Here is a 15430-nt window from a genome sequence, read left to right on the forward strand (position 1 = left end):
CCAGTATCACTCCCTGTTCCTAAAATATTTCCCAGCTCCTTTTTCCTAGAGAGTAACAAACAGCAGTGCTTCTTTTCTCCATTCTCCATTCTTTTCTCCTGTATAGCCACTGCAGTATTTCACAGGCTTTGGATCAAACTAACAGGGCTTTGAATGCTGGTCCCACCACTACATGCCCACAGACAAATGCCAAGTCTCAGATTCCTCATCTGTGAATTGAGGACAAAAATACTTTGCAGAACCTTTTTTCAGGCAGCTTGGAAGATGGCAGACATTCAGACTGAGCGTGTCTACAGAAAGCAACTGATCATCTTTCAAAATAAGAAGAGGGTCCTGCTTGGAGAAAATGTCAAGGAGAAGCTCCCGCAATACAACAAGATCATCAGTCTTAGCTTCAAGACACCAAAGGAGGCCATTGAGGGCACTTACATTGACAAGAAATGCCCTTTTACTGGTAATTTCTCCATCTGAGGGCGGATCCTGTCTGGCTTGGTGACCAAGTTGAAGATGCAGAGGACCACTGTCATCTGCCGAGACTACCTCCACTACATCCGAAAGTACAACCACTTCGAGAAGCACCACAAGAACATGTCCGTGCACCTTTCCCCCTGCTTCAGGGACATCCAGATCGGTGACATTTACACAGTGGGTGAGGGCTGGCCCCTGAGCAAAACGGTATGCTTCAATGTGAAGGTCACCAAGGCTGCTGGCACCAAGATGCAATTCCAGAAGTTCTAAGACTGGACCCCTGCCCACTGTGCCAAACAAAATAAAATTATTTTCCCAGTCAAAAAAAAAAAAAACAACTTTGCAGGGTGATACAAGAATGGGAGATAATTGTACATAGAGGTAGAGGGTCTGGTTATGGTTGGACTGAAGGCCACATCACTCATCTGGGCTCTAATTACATATTTTGTTATATTTATGTCTATATCATTTCCCTAAGCTTGTAAACACGTGAGGAAAGACTGCTTTATTTTGTACTCCTCACAGCACGTAACATACACAGTTGAATAGATAGAATAGACAGGCCCACTATTTACAAAACACTATAATATCTATTGAGCACTTACAATGTGCCAAGCACTGTGCTGAGCTCCTTCCCCTCATTATCTTCCTTACTTCCCTTGTCACCCATAGTACCTAGCACAGGTAGAAGTGGGGTGGTGAAGTGGAGCAGGGTGTGGGATTGCCTGCCTGGGCCCAACCTCTGCTCTGTTACTGTGTGTGTGGCCTTTGGCAAGTCACCTACCTCCTCTCTGCCTCAGTTCCCTCATCTGCAAAGTGGGGACACAAATAGTACTTACTTCAAAGGGTTGTTTTAAAGATAAAATGAGATGGTGTTACATATGTAGGACACTCAATGGACATGTTACCGTGAGCTGAATAACGACTGGATGAATCTAGACAAGGTCCATATGAATGACTTTTATGCGGAATTCACCTCGACGTTCTAAGCTTTGGACTAGAGAAGGGTCAAGATAAAGTCCCTGTCCTACCCTCAAGCAGCTTGTCCTTCAGGTGGACAGACAATAAGCAGGTGAACAATTTCAGACGGTGGTGAGTACCCGAAGAAGATAAACTAGCATGATGTTCACTGCGTGGAAGGAAGGGGGCACCTAGTTTAGGGAGATAGGGAAGCGTCTTCGGAGGAAGTTGACACTCTACCTGTGGAAATGAAAGACAAGAAAGGGCCAGATATAGGAGAGGGGAGAAAAGGAAATGAGAGAAGCAGAGCATTTCAGGCCAAGAAACAGCAAGTGTGAAGGCCTGAGGTGAAATTAAGAGAAAGGCGCAGCAAGACAGCTTTGAGGGTGGCTGGAGGGAAGGGAGCAAGGAAAAGGAGAGCAGGATTTGTGGTGAGGCCAGATCACAAGCCCTGGAAGAGTTTGGCTCTTATTCTAAGGCCAACAGGAAGGAACCTCTAAAGGATTCTGAGCAGGACGATGAATAGCATCTCCCTTTAAGAGCTAATCAGGACGTTATGGCTGTGTTATGCCCTTTAGATGTTTGTATTTTATTCCGTAGCAAACAAACCACATTGTTCCTGTTGCCCCTGGAGCCAAGAGTGGGATGATCTGGCTTGTGCTCCAAGCCATCTGATGGGGAAGGCTGCCATCTGCTGGGAGGAAGCATGAGTAAAAAGCTGTTGTTCCCTGATGGGGACTGAGGCACTCCTACACAGGGATTCCCGCTGCATGTAGAAGTAAAGCGTTTTGTAACACGATAAGGATGAAATATCAAAGTATAACTACTCTCCACTTGCCCTCTACCCTGCCTCCTTAAGGAGCCCATGTGTGAACTGCTCAGCCTCAGGTTCGAACGGGATACCATTGACCTATAAAGGAAAGGCAGGGAACGCCTCTCAGGACAGAACTAGGGGACACAGGAGGGCAAGAGAGAGGCAAGCTGCAGCTTGAGAGAAAGAGGAAAGGTATTTGTGGGGAACAGCTGTCATGGTGACCGGGACTTGGGAAGAGATGTGCCTCAAGAACATTTCAGCAGGATTTGCTCTGTGTTAGATGGTATAATTCCCTTGAAGGTACTTCGGTAAGACCTACATTATGTCTCAAAGCTTTCTGAAGTAAAATTTGTGCTTGTTTTAGGTGCACTATGGTTTTGAAGACCGGTCTTAAAGCAGTCCAGGTCTATGCTGGGTATGACCATGTCAACAAACATTGGGATGTTCTCTGACACGACAGATTAAGCTATATAGTCATTACTACTATTCATTCTTCCTCAATCCTCTCCTAGGCACAGCTCCCCACTGCCTTAGCTCAGGGTCATTTGGGCAAGAGATAGGAGAATGTGGGAAAGGGTTTTGCTTGAGGGTGAGAAGGCAGAGGCAGGAAGAGGGCAAGCCCTTTCATCTGGTTCAATAACAACAAAAACTGGGACCTCCATGCAAACTAGAGCTCAAAAATATCACATCACCAAGCTAACTATTAAGCTGTGTCTCCTCTCACACCCCCTCGGTCTGCACTTTTGTGACTTTTTTCTCTTGTTTCAAATATATGTTTCATGTTCATTTTCATCCAATTTCATCTGTGTCAAGATAGCACTGGCAACTGAGTAGGCACTAAGAAAGTTGGGTTTATAACTCATACCATACACCAGGATAAATTCTAAATGGATCAAAGATTTCAACGTTTAAGAAAAGAAAACCCATGTTGAATTCTTTCAACACCTAGAAATAGAAAAAGACCTTTCTAATTATGATTCAATACAGAAGCCATAAAAGAGGTCAGCATTGCCATTTAACTCAGAAAAATAAAGTGACGGTCCTATAGGACACTCCAGTCCACTTTACTTTCTATGCCATGGATGTGTTGAGAATGTGTTTGGCCTCCCCAATCACACTGACAGTCCTTCAAGGATGGGATCCACATCTTATTCATCTACAGCTCAGTGCCTATGCCCTGAACATAGTAAGTGCTCAATAAAGGTTAACAGTGACAGTGATGATTAGTGACGACACATTAGTAAGGTGTTAGAATGATGGAACTTACTCTATAATATACATTTTTTAAATGTGCACACAACCAAACTGCCATGTCTCAGTCATCTCAACACCCTCACAGGACACAGAAGAGTGCCTTAGTATATTCTCAGTAAACGTCTTTCATATGAAGGAATGTTTTTTGAGTGAGAGGGGCATGGTGACATGCTGACTAAATATGGCCTAATGTTTACATTATTTTATGTAAATAATATATAAATATACTCGCTACTTACTGAATTAATATAAAGACTTACGGGAATTTTTAACAAGGAAAATCTAGAAGGTAAATTGAGAAGATAGACGCTTTAAAGTAGTCCTTTCTAAAGCAAAGTCTGAAAACTTTCTATACTGGGACTTCAGGGGGGCTACAGTGGGGCAGCACAGACAGGCAAGGCCCTCTAAAAGGTAGGCTTTCCCACCCTTTAAAAACATGGGCTGAGGGCTTCCCTGGTGGTGCAGTGGTTAAGAATCCGCCCGCCAATGCAGGGGACACGGGTTCGAGCCCTGGTCCGGGAAGATCCCACATGCCGCGGAGCAACTAAGCCCGTGCGCCACAACTACTGAGCCTGCACTCTAGAGCCCGCGAGCCACAACTACTGAAGCCCGTGCGCCTAGAGCCTGTGCTCTGCAACAACAGAAGCCACCACAGTGAGAAGCCTGCGCCCTGCAACAAAGAGTAGCCCCCGCTCACTGCAACTAGAGAAAGCCCGCGTGCAGCAGCGAAGACCCAATGCAGCCAAAAATTAAATAAATGAATAAACAAATAAATTTATTAAAAAGAACAAAACAAAACATGGGCTGAGATCTGAACAGGAATTAACCATGAGATGATCCTAGGAAAACAATAAACATCTAGGGAGAGAAAACCACCCATGCAGATTCTGAAGCAGGAGCAAGTATGGGACTGGCCTTTTAGGGGAACAGAAAAGAAGCCAGTGTGACTAGGGCAGAGTGAGCAGGAGGGAGAGTGGTAGGGAGTGAGGTCAGAGAGCCCGTGGAGCTCTAGAGACCCCTACAAAAGGTTTGGGTTTATCCTAAGAGCAATGGGACGCCACAGGAAGGATAATATAGTAAGGGAAAGATGTGATCCAATTTGGTTTTTAAAATATCCCCTCTGGCTAAGGTAGTAAAGACCTGAAAGGGGACAAGAGCAGAAGCAGGGAGACTACTCAGGAGAAGAATGTAGAAATCCAGGTGAGAAATGACTGTAAGTGGGATGAGCGGGATGATGACCGTAAATGACCGTAAGTAGCAGAGGAAATGAATGAATTCAGGAAATGGTCTGGAAAGAAAACAAACAGAACTTCCACTGGATTTGAGGGTGAAGAAAAAGGAATCAGGGAGAAATAGATTTTGGTGCGGGGGAAATCTTCAGTCTTCAGTTGGAAGACTGAAGGAAGAACAAGATTGGGAGGAAAATCAAGACTTCTGTCTCAAAGCATATTATGTTTGAGATGCCTATGATACATCCAAATGAAGATGTCCAGTAGGCAGTTGAATACAGAAGTGTGGGACTTTAAAAACATGAGCAGACCAAAGAGTGTATTTTTGGCAGAGTGATCTGGTACACCTTTATAAGGAGGTGACAAATACTTGAGGGAAGAGTGTCCTGGGAGAGGAAAAAGCAAGTGAAATGATCGAGGTGCGAGCAAGGAGGCCCACGTGGCTGCAGAGCAGAGACAGTGGGGAGAGTGGTGGGACACGAAGCTGGAGAGGCAGGTCAGATCATGTGGGCCTTGTAGGCTTACTTAGGACTTTAGACTACAAACTCTGCAAGATGAGAACCCCCTCTGGAGAGGTGAGAGCAGGAGAGTTGTGTGTAATTTATGTTCTAAGGGATCCCTGTGACTGCCACATGAACCATGAACTGGTGGAAATGGTGTGGGGAAGGCATGAATGTAGCAAGAGTGGAAGCTGCTGCAGCAGACCAAGCAAGAGATGACAGTGGCTTACAAAGGTGATGAAGGCTTGGATGTTAAGAATGGTCATTGTCATGACACATTTCAAAATTAGGGTTTGCTAATGGCTCGGAGGCAAAGTGTAAGGGAAAAACGGGTGTCAAGAATGACTCCAAAGTTTTTGACTTGAGCACCTGGATGAATGAATTGTGGTCCCATTTGCTAAAATGGGGAACAATGGAGGAAGAGCAAGTTTGGGGGCAGAAGTAAGAGTTCAGTTATGGATATGTTAAATTTTACATTTCTACTAGATATTCGAGTAGGGTTGTTAAAGAGACAATTGGTTACAAAACTCTGGAGCTCAAGAAAGAAATGGAGGCTGGAGATAATTTGGGAAGTCATCAGCATACAATTAAAGCCACAGAACTGATGACATCATCCAGGGAGCAAGGAAAGTTCTAAAGAATCTGAGAGAACTGAGCCATCGCCCACTTCAACCTAGAGGCTGGGAAAAGAAAGACGATCTAGCAAAGGAAACTGAGTCAGGAACATTCAATGAGGTAGGATGACAATGAAGTGGTATCCCAGAAGTCAAGTAGAGAAAGACTTCTAAGAAAGAGGGAGTGAATGTGTGAAACAAGTAAGATGAGGATGAAGAATTAGCCATTGAATTTGGCAAGGCAGAGGTCATTGTGACCTCAACAAGAGCAACTTCAGCTAAGTAGAGGGAATAAAAGCTTAAGTCGGTTCTCAAGAGAATGGGAAGAGAGGATATGGAGATAATAACTCATAAACAACTATTTTGAGGAATTTTCCTCTAAAAAGGAGCAGAGTATAGGAGTGGTTCCTGGAGGGGTACATGGGGTTAAGGGAAGGTTTGGTTTCTTCAAGTTAGGAGTTATTGCTGCATGTTCACGTGCTAATGGGAATGATCCAGTGGAGAGGGAAATAAAATGATGCAGGAAAGAGAGGGGCTAATATTAGGGGCAAAGAGCTTAAAGTTAGGTGGAATAGGATTCAACATACAGGTTGAGAGAATGGCCTCTGGTAAGAACAAAGACAGCTTGTCTATTATTAACAGGACAAAAGGTAGAGTATATATGTATAGATCCTGGTAGTTTGATAGGTTCCACGTTAGCAAATGAATTGATTAGGGAAATGTAGTATGATTGCCATACAATCACTGAGAGCAATGAAAGCACACTTGAAGTTCAAGGTCATGGATTTAAAGATCAGTCAACATAGTTGTTTGTTTTCTCTTGTCATCATTTTTTTTTTTTTTTGCATCTTTTCAAGTGCAGGCAAGAATTGGATTTAACTAAGCAAGAATGATAGAGGGAGAGACAAGGGAGCTAATACTTGCAAGGAAGTGATTCCATTGGTAGACCATAGACTATAAGGTGAGTAAGGAGAGACAGAAGGACATAAGGTAGTAAGTGATATATAACGAACAGTTGATAGCATCAGTGGATTAGAGGTCCCTTTGAAGCTGAAGAATTGAGAGGGTACAAGGAGGAGTAAGTGAGCTGGAAAGATAGACGTGCTTAGAGATTAGAATGCTTGAAACAGAGACTTTGGAAATGATACAGCAATTGACATTATCAAAGGCTAATGCAGTGGGGGTCTAAGATGCAGTGAAGGATCCCATCATTCAAACTGAAGAGGTCAAAGAACTAAGAAGGCAAATGGATCACCTATACTGAAATATCCACATGTGACAAAAGGGTTGGCGGTGGGAGAAAGACAGTAAACTAGAGCAGTTTCAATGGAGTGGAGGAGAAAGACGCCTAACTAGGTGGGTTGAGGAGAGAATGGCAGGCAAGAAAAAGGAGTCAGTGAATACAGATAACTCTTTTGACAAGCTCTGTAGTGACTTGCAGAGAAATGGGGCTGATGGTGTGAGAAGGAAGGGTCTGAAGAAGACATGGGGTTAAGGGTTATTTCAAGATAGAAGATTCTGCTCAACATCATTAATCATTAGAGAAATGCAAATCAAAACTACAATGAGGTATCATCTCACACCAGTCAGAATGGCCATCATCAAAAACTCTAGAAATAATAAATGCTGGAGAGGGTGTGGAGAAAAGGGAACCCTCTTGCACTGTTGGTGGGAATGTAAATTGATACAGCCACTATGGAGAACAGTATGGAGGTTCCTTAAAAAACTAAAAATAGAACTACCATACGACCCAGCAATACCACTACTGGGTGAATACCCTGAGAAAACCATAGTTCAAAAAGAGTCATGTACCACAATGTTCATTGCAGCTCTATTTACAATAGCCAGGACGTGGAAGCAACCTAAGTGTCCATTGACAGATGAATGGATAAAGAAGATGTGGCACATATATATACAATGGAATATTACTCAGCCATAAAAAGAAACAAAATTGAATTCTTTGTAGTGAGGTGGATGGACCTAGAGTCTGTCATACAGAGTGAAGTAAGTCAGAAAAAGAAAAATAAATACTGTATGCTAACACATATATATGGAATCTAAAAAATAACAACAACAAAATGGTCATGAAGAACCTAGGGGCAAGATAGGAATAAAGATGCTGACCTACTAGAGAATGGACTTGAGGATATGGGGAGGGGGTGGGGTGAGATGTGACAGGGTAAGAGAGTGCCATGGACATATATACACTACCAAATGTAAAATAGATAGCTAGTGGGAAGCAGCCACATAGCACAGGGAGATCAGCTCGGTGTTTTGTGACCACCTAGAGGGGTGGGATAGGGAGGGTGGGAAGGAGGGAGACGCAAGAGGGAAGAGATGTGGGGATATATGTATATGTATAACTGATTCACTTTGTTATAAAGCAGAAACTAACACACCATTGTAAAGCAATTATACTCCAATAAAGATGTTAAAAAAAAAAAGAAGATTCTAGAGTATGTGTGTATGTTCATGTGTCTGATTCATTAGATGGGGAGAGACTGATGCTGTTAGGAGAGAGAGGGGATAACTGCAGGAACAAAGGTCTTCAGGAGACAAGATTGTAATCTAAAGCACAAGTGGAGGCTTTTGCTTCTCATAGAAAGAGGCACAATTCTTCCCTGAAATATGAGAAAAGACAGAATCCATGGGTGCAGATTAGAGTAAGGCAATAGATTAGTGGTAAGAAAATAAGGGAGTTCATGACATCGCTTCTATTTTCTCAAGTGTGAGGCAAAGTCTTCAGCTGTTTGGGGTCAAAGGTGTGAAGGCTGGAGTAGAGTAAAGAAGGCATTTAGTCATCTCACTGATTAGGAGAACTAATTTATTAGGTGAATAAAGTGGGCTTGCTAGGCAGTGCCAAGTGACCAGCTGAGATTTGTGGTCATGAAATTGAAATAAAAGCAGTCAGTATGATTGTGTGATTTTGTACAGGAACAGTCAGCTGCTCAGGTGTAGGCAGAGGGTGGATGGGTGGGCTTAACCAGGGTTGAGGTTTTCCCAGGAGAAGTACGGTGAACAACCAAAGAGCCAATGGGGTGGTGAAGATGTTGTAAGTAAGCAACCGACATGACAGACCATAGAACCAAGGCTGATAAAGACAAGTCAAGGAGAACATGAGATAAAACGTGGTCAGCCAAGGAACTGGAAGCCCAATGTGGACAAGGAATTGTTCTGGGTGGAGTCATCAATGAGAGGCCATAAGTGAGCTGGATGTTTATACCCAAGTCCCATCAGCCCTGTTAGCTTGTGAACTTGGTGATGACTGAACATATAGCAAGCACATAGTAAACATACTCTTTGAATTTTTGCTCAATGAGTGTTTTGTTACTCCATCTTTAACAATGTAATAGCATTTATTGAGCACCACCATGTGCTAAACACTGAGAAAACTATCCTCCCTTCAAGGATCCCTCCCCTTAGCTGAGGAAAACGATAGTGATATAACCCAAAATCTTAAGTGCTATAATAGAGGTATGTTCAAAGTGGCAACCCAGAGGACTGCAATGACTAACTGTAGAGAAGCCTTAAGAAGGGCTTCAAAAAGAAGTGACAGTGATTAATCGAAGACAGCTAGTGACAATGACTAATCAAGGACAGCTAGAAAGTCCCCAGGTGGAGAGAGAGCAGAGTGAAGAGATTGTTTCATCACCAGAGTCTCAATTTCCTATCAGAGCTTCTTGAGGTCCAAAGACAGGGCATTGTAAAACAGCAGGTAAATGACACAAGTGTTATCCTCCTTTGAAACAAAATGAGGGGACTTCCTTGGTGGCACAGTGGCTAAGAATCCACCTGCCAATGCAGGGGACACGGGTTCGAGCCCTGGTCAGGGAAAATCCCACATGCCGTGGAGCTACTAAGCCCGTGAGCCACAACTACTGAGCCTGCCCTCTAGAGCCCGCGTGCCACAACTACTGAGCCCTCGTGCTTAGAGCCGGTGCTCCACAACAAGAGAAGCCACCGCAATGAGAAGCCCGCGCACTGCAGTGAAGAGCAGCCCCGCTTGCCGCAACTAGAGAAAGCCCGCGCAGCAGCGAAGACCCAGTGCAGCCAAAAATAAATAAATAAATAAATTTATATTAAAAAAAAAAAAGGGTCCTTGCAGGCAAACCTTCCCATTAGAACCCCTAGAGGGACCCCCAACACCTACCTCTCAGGGAAGATGGCGGAAGCCGTGGCGGGAATCTGGTCAGCAGAGACGGGGAGACCATCACGCCAGCTCTGGTAAGCAACTCGACTTCGTGGGGCTTGTGGGGCTTGTGGGGCTCGCGGGGAGCACGGGGCCCCTGGGGCTTATGCGGCTCGCAGGCCTCACGGGGTGGATGAGGCTTGTAGGGTGTATGGGGTTTGGGGGGCCTGTGGGGCTCACAGGGTTGGTAGAGCTCATAGGGCTCGTGGGGCTCGGGGATCTGGTGGGACTCTGCACACGCCTCGGATTCGCCTGGCTGGTCTTGCTCATCGGCCTCCTCGGGTAACTCCGGCTCCTCAGACTCCTCAGGCTGGTTGTGCATGTCAAATATCCTGACTACAAAGGGCTTCTGAAGGGCTTCGGAGCGAGCGGATATTTCTGCCGTGTCATGCCCATCGGACAGCCCAGAAGAACCGGAAAACTCTTGGCTCTCCATTGGCGGCCCAGAAGCTCCTGCTGGACGACGGCCGGAGGCTACTCGCCTTCTAGAAGATGGGAGAGGATGGGCGAGCGGCCCGCCCTCCGCGCCCCGCCCCAGCGCGCCCCGCCCCAGCGCGCCCAACCCGGACGCGGCAGCGGCGCGACGCCTCTGGGCCCCTCCCTGCACGTTCTCCCGTTGCCAAGAGGACGCGCCAAGCTGCCAGGGCCCACCTGGGGCCCCGCCCCTTAGAGAGGAGACAGGTGAAAAAGAGAAAGGGGGCGGGCCCCTGGTCAGCTGTTTTTGTTTCCCTTACTTTAAGTCTGTTTCTAAGCGCATACACTTGCGTGTAGGATCATTATTTCTTCTTGCAGAGTTGACCTCTTTATCATTATGTAATTCCCCTCTTTTAAAAATTTATTTTTCCAGTTTTATTGAGAAATAACTGACATACATCCCTGTATAAGTTTAAGGTGTACAGCATGATGGTGTGATTTACATGTATTGTGAAATGATTACCACGATAAGTTTAGTTAACATCCATCCTCTCATACCAATACAATAAAAAAAATTTTTTTTTCTCCTTGTGATGAAAATTCTTAGGATCTACTCTCTTAACAACTTTCCTATAATGCATACAGCAGTGTTAACTAGAGTCATCATGTTGTAGGTTCCATCCCTGGTGCTTATTTATCTATAACTGGAAGTTTGTATCTTTTGACCACCTTCCTCTAACCGACCCCCTCCCCCCAATCCATATAACCACAAACCTGATTCCTTTTTCTGAGTTTGGTGTTTGTTTAAATTCCACATATCAGTGAGATCATATAGTATTTGTCTTTCTCGGTCTTATTTTGCTTAGCATAATGCCTTCAAGGTCCATCCATGTTGTTGCAAATGATAGGATTTCCTTGTTTTTTAATGGCTGAATAATATTCCATTGTGTGCAAGTTTGTATGCATGTATATACATATATATATATACACTACAAATTCTTTTATCCATTCACCCATCCATGGACACTTAGGTTGTTTCCATGTCTTCACTACTGAAAATAATGCTGCTAGGAACATCGTGGTGCAGATATCTTTTTGAGTTAGTGTTTTCATTTCCTTTGGATATATTCTCAGAAGTGGAATTGCTGGATTATACGGTAGTTCTATTTTTAATTTTTTGAGGACCCTCCATGCTGTTTTCCACAGTGGCTGTACCAATTTACAATCCCACCAATGGTACCACAGATTCCCTTTTCTCTACATCCAAGCTGGCGTTTATTATCTTGTCTTTTTGATGATGGCCATTCTAATAGGCTTGGGGGGATACTTCATTGTTTAACTGGCATTTCCCTAATGAGGAGTGACGTTGAGTATCTTTTCATGTACTTGTTGGCCATTTATAGATCTTCTTCAGGAAAAATGTCTATTCAGGTCCTTTGCCCATTTCTTATTTTTTCTGCTATTGAGTTGTAGGAGTTCTTTATATATTTTGAATATTAACCCCTTGTCAGATATATGGTTTGCAAATACTTGTCCCATTCCATTGGTTGTTTTCTCATTTTGTTGATGGTTTCTTTTGCTGTGTAGAAGCTTTTTAGTTTAATGTAGTCCCACTTATCTTTTATTTTGTTGCTTGTGCTTTAGGTATAATTCCCCTCTTTATCTTTGATAACTTTCATTATTCTCAAATCTTATCTGTCTGAAATTAATATAGCTACTCCTGCTTTCTTTTGATTAGTGTTGTATCTTTCTTCATTCACATAATTTTAATCTATATGTCTCTTTATATTCAAAGTGAGTTTCTTGTAGGCAAGAAGTGAGTTTCTGGATCTTTTATTTTTTAATCCACTCTGACAATTTCTGTCTTTTAGTTGGTGCATTTAGACCACTGACCTTCAAAGTGATTATTGATTTAGTTGGATTAATAGCTACCATATTTTTACTGTTTTCTATCTGTTGTCCTTGTTCTTTGTTTCTCTTTTTGTCTTCCATTCTTTTTCTACCTTTTGTGGTTTTAATTGAGCATTTTATTTGATTTCATTTTCTCTCTTTTCTTGGCATATCAGTTATAACTTCTTTTATTTTTTTTAGTGGTTGTCCTAGAGTTTGCAATATACATTAACAACAAATCCAAGTCTACTTTCAAATAACACTATACCATTTCACAGGTAATGTGAATACCTTATAATAACTAAATAATCCAAATTCCTCCCTCTCATCCCTTGTATCATTGCTGTCATAACATTTATACACACATATAAGCATACATAGTCAAATATAATGTTGCTATTGTTATTTTGAAGAAACTGTAATCTGTTAGATCAATTAAGAATAAGACAAATGAAAGTTTTAATTTTACCTTCACTTATTCCTTTTCCAATGTTCCTTTCTTTATGTAGGTCCAAATATCTGACCTATAGCATTTTCCTTCGTCTAAAGAATTTCTTTTTAACATTTCTTGCAACACAGAAGTACTGGCAAAAAATTCCCTCAATTTTTGTCTAAGAAATTTTTCTCCTTCACTTTTGAAGGATTTCACAGGGTACAGAATTCTAGGCTAACAGGTTTTTTTCTCTCAACACTGTGAATATTTTACTCCACTCTTTTCTTGTTTGCATGGTTTCTGAGAAGCCTAATGTACTTCTTATCTTTGATCCTCCATAGGTAAGGTGTTTTTTCCTCTGGCTTCTTTCTGGATTTTTTCTTCATCTTTGATTTTCTGCAGCTTAAAAGTGATATGCCTATCTATAGTTTTTTGTTGTTGTTGCTGTTTTTTTTTGGGGGGGGCATTTGTCCTGCTTGGTGTTCTCTGAGCTGCTGGGATCTGTGGTTTGGTGTCCAACATTAATTTGGAGAAATTCTTACTCACTGTTTCAAATATTTGTTCCATTCCTTTCTTTTCTCTCTTTCTGGTTTCCCATTACACACATGTTGCAACTTTTGCAGTTGTCCCACAGTCCTTGTATATTCTGTTCTGTTTTTTTCTAGTCTTTGTTCTCGTAGATTTTCAGTTTTGGAGGTTTCTATTGAGATATCCTCAAGCTCAGAGATTCGTTCCTCAGCTATGTCCAGTCTTTTAACAAGCCCACCAAACACATTCTTCATTTCTGTATGGTGCTTGTGGTATCTCTTCTGTATTTTTTGCCTTTTAGTATGTCTTGTAGTTTTTCTTGATAGCCAGGCATGATGTACTGGGTAAAAGGAGCTGCTGTAAACAGGCCTTTAGTAATGTGGTGGTGAGGTGTGGGGGGAGGGGGAGTGTTCTATAGTCCTATGATTAGGTCTTAGTCTTTTAGAGACTAAGTGCCTCTGGACTGCAAACTTAAGTCTTAGTTTTCTGCCCTTTTAGGTGGAACAGAATGTCTAGAGTGGGCTGGAGTTGGGTATTTCCCCCAGGTCAGTTAGGCTCTGGTGATAACCCAGCAGGCTAGGCTCTGGTTAACTAGTGTCCCCTGAGGGCAGGCCTTGTTAAGAAGGACAGAGTGCTCTGGCATATTTCAAAAATTTTTTTCCCCTCCCTTGGAAGCACCAGGGGATTTCTCTCCAATATTTATTATGGGAATCTGGTCAAGGTCCTGGAGGTAAATCTCAAATAATTGAGGGCCCCTCCAATGACTGGGTTCCCCTAGAGTTTTTTAACTTTCAGATTACTCCACTTTGAGCAACCAGCAATTCATCAGTCACCGTTCCGTTTGTTCTACCCTGGGGTTCCCATGGGGAGTTTTCCACTATAAGTCTCTGCTCTGGTAAATTGTTAATCTCTGTATTCTCCTGTTGCTCCCTCCAATGCTGATATTTTAGTCTGTTCAGCTTTTTAACTTGTTAGAATGGAGTGGTGGCTTCCAAGCTTCTTACATGCTGGACTCAAAACTGGAAGTCCTTTTTTCTTAAAAAAAAAGATCAAGACAGGACACTAAGGTTCGAAGTTGGATTTATATCATGTCTGTAGGTAAATAGAGTTATCACTCTTACAAAATATTTCTAGTAAAGAAAGCTTATCTATATAAAAAAGCTAAATATCAAGAATTTAAAAAACAAATCCCTACGGTGTTCTTCTTTTAGTGCAATAGTTTCTTAAAAAGAAGTCTTTCTGGGGCTTCCCTGGTGGCGCCGTGGTTAAGAATCTGCCTGCCAATGCAGGGGACACGGGTTCGAGGCCTGGTCCGGGAAGATCCCACATGCCACAGAGCAACTAAGCCCGTGCGCCACAACTACTGAGCCTGTGCTCTAGAGCCCGAGAGCCACAACTACTGAAGCCCGCACGCCTAGAGCCCACGCTCCGCAACAAGAGAAGCCACCGCAGTGAGAAGCCCGTGCACCGCAATGAAGAGTAGCCCCCGCTCGCCGCAATTAGAGAAAGCCCACATGCAGCAATGAAGACCCAACGCAGCCAAAAATAAATAAATAAATAAATAAATAAAATTAAAAAAAAAAAAAGAAGCCTTTCCTAAATCTTTCTGAATGCTGTTAATTTATATTTCTATGTGGGTTTGATAGTGCTTACCTTTCTTATTGCCCTATCCTGATATTTCTTTCCCTACAGTGTTAAACGGATCCACTTAAAGGAAAGACACCTGGATTTTTACTTGAAAAGAGAAAAGTTATTAAAATATTTTAATGTAAATCTCATTTCATTGAGAAACTACAAATGGAATGAATGCTTGCTACTGTTCACTTTAATTTGGTTGATTAAAAATCCAAATCCCAGGAATTCCCTGGTGGCGCAGTGGTTAAGAATCCACCTGCCAATGCAGGGGGCACGGGTTCAAGCCCTGGTCTGGGTAGATCCCACATGCCACGGAGCAACGAAGCCCGTGCACCACAACTACTGAGCCTGCACTCTAGAGCCTGCGAGCCACAACTACTGAGCCAATGTGCCACAACTACTGAAGTCCGTGCACCTAGAGCCCGTGCTCCGCAACAAGAGAAGCCACCGCAATGAGAAGCCCATGCACCACAACGGAAAGTAGCCCCCGCTCACCGCAACT

The 15430-nt window shown here is 43.0% G+C and overlaps 1 protein-coding gene across 1 annotated transcript in view; it reads right to left on the minus strand.

Moving 5' to 3' along the window:
• Positions 1-10785, minus strand: part of THEGL (theg spermatid protein like) — a 61801-nt gene extending 51016 nt beyond the window's left edge. The window contains exons 1-3 of the mRNA XM_036852242.1: positions 10763-10785; positions 9990-10693; positions 233-755 (exon numbers count right to left, since the gene is read on the minus strand). Of these exons, the coding sequence (XP_036708137.1) occupies positions 233-755; positions 9990-10693; positions 10763-10785 (1250 nt within the window). The remainder of the gene's footprint in view (positions 1-232; positions 756-9989; positions 10694-10762) is intronic.
• Positions 10786-15430: the final 4645 nt, after the last annotated feature.

This window comes from Balaenoptera musculus, chromosome 5 (assembly GCF_009873245.2).
Source record: "Balaenoptera musculus isolate JJ_BM4_2016_0621 chromosome 5, mBalMus1.pri.v3, whole genome shotgun sequence".
In the NCBI taxonomy this organism is placed as follows: Eukaryota; Metazoa; Chordata; class Mammalia; order Artiodactyla; family Balaenopteridae; genus Balaenoptera; species Balaenoptera musculus.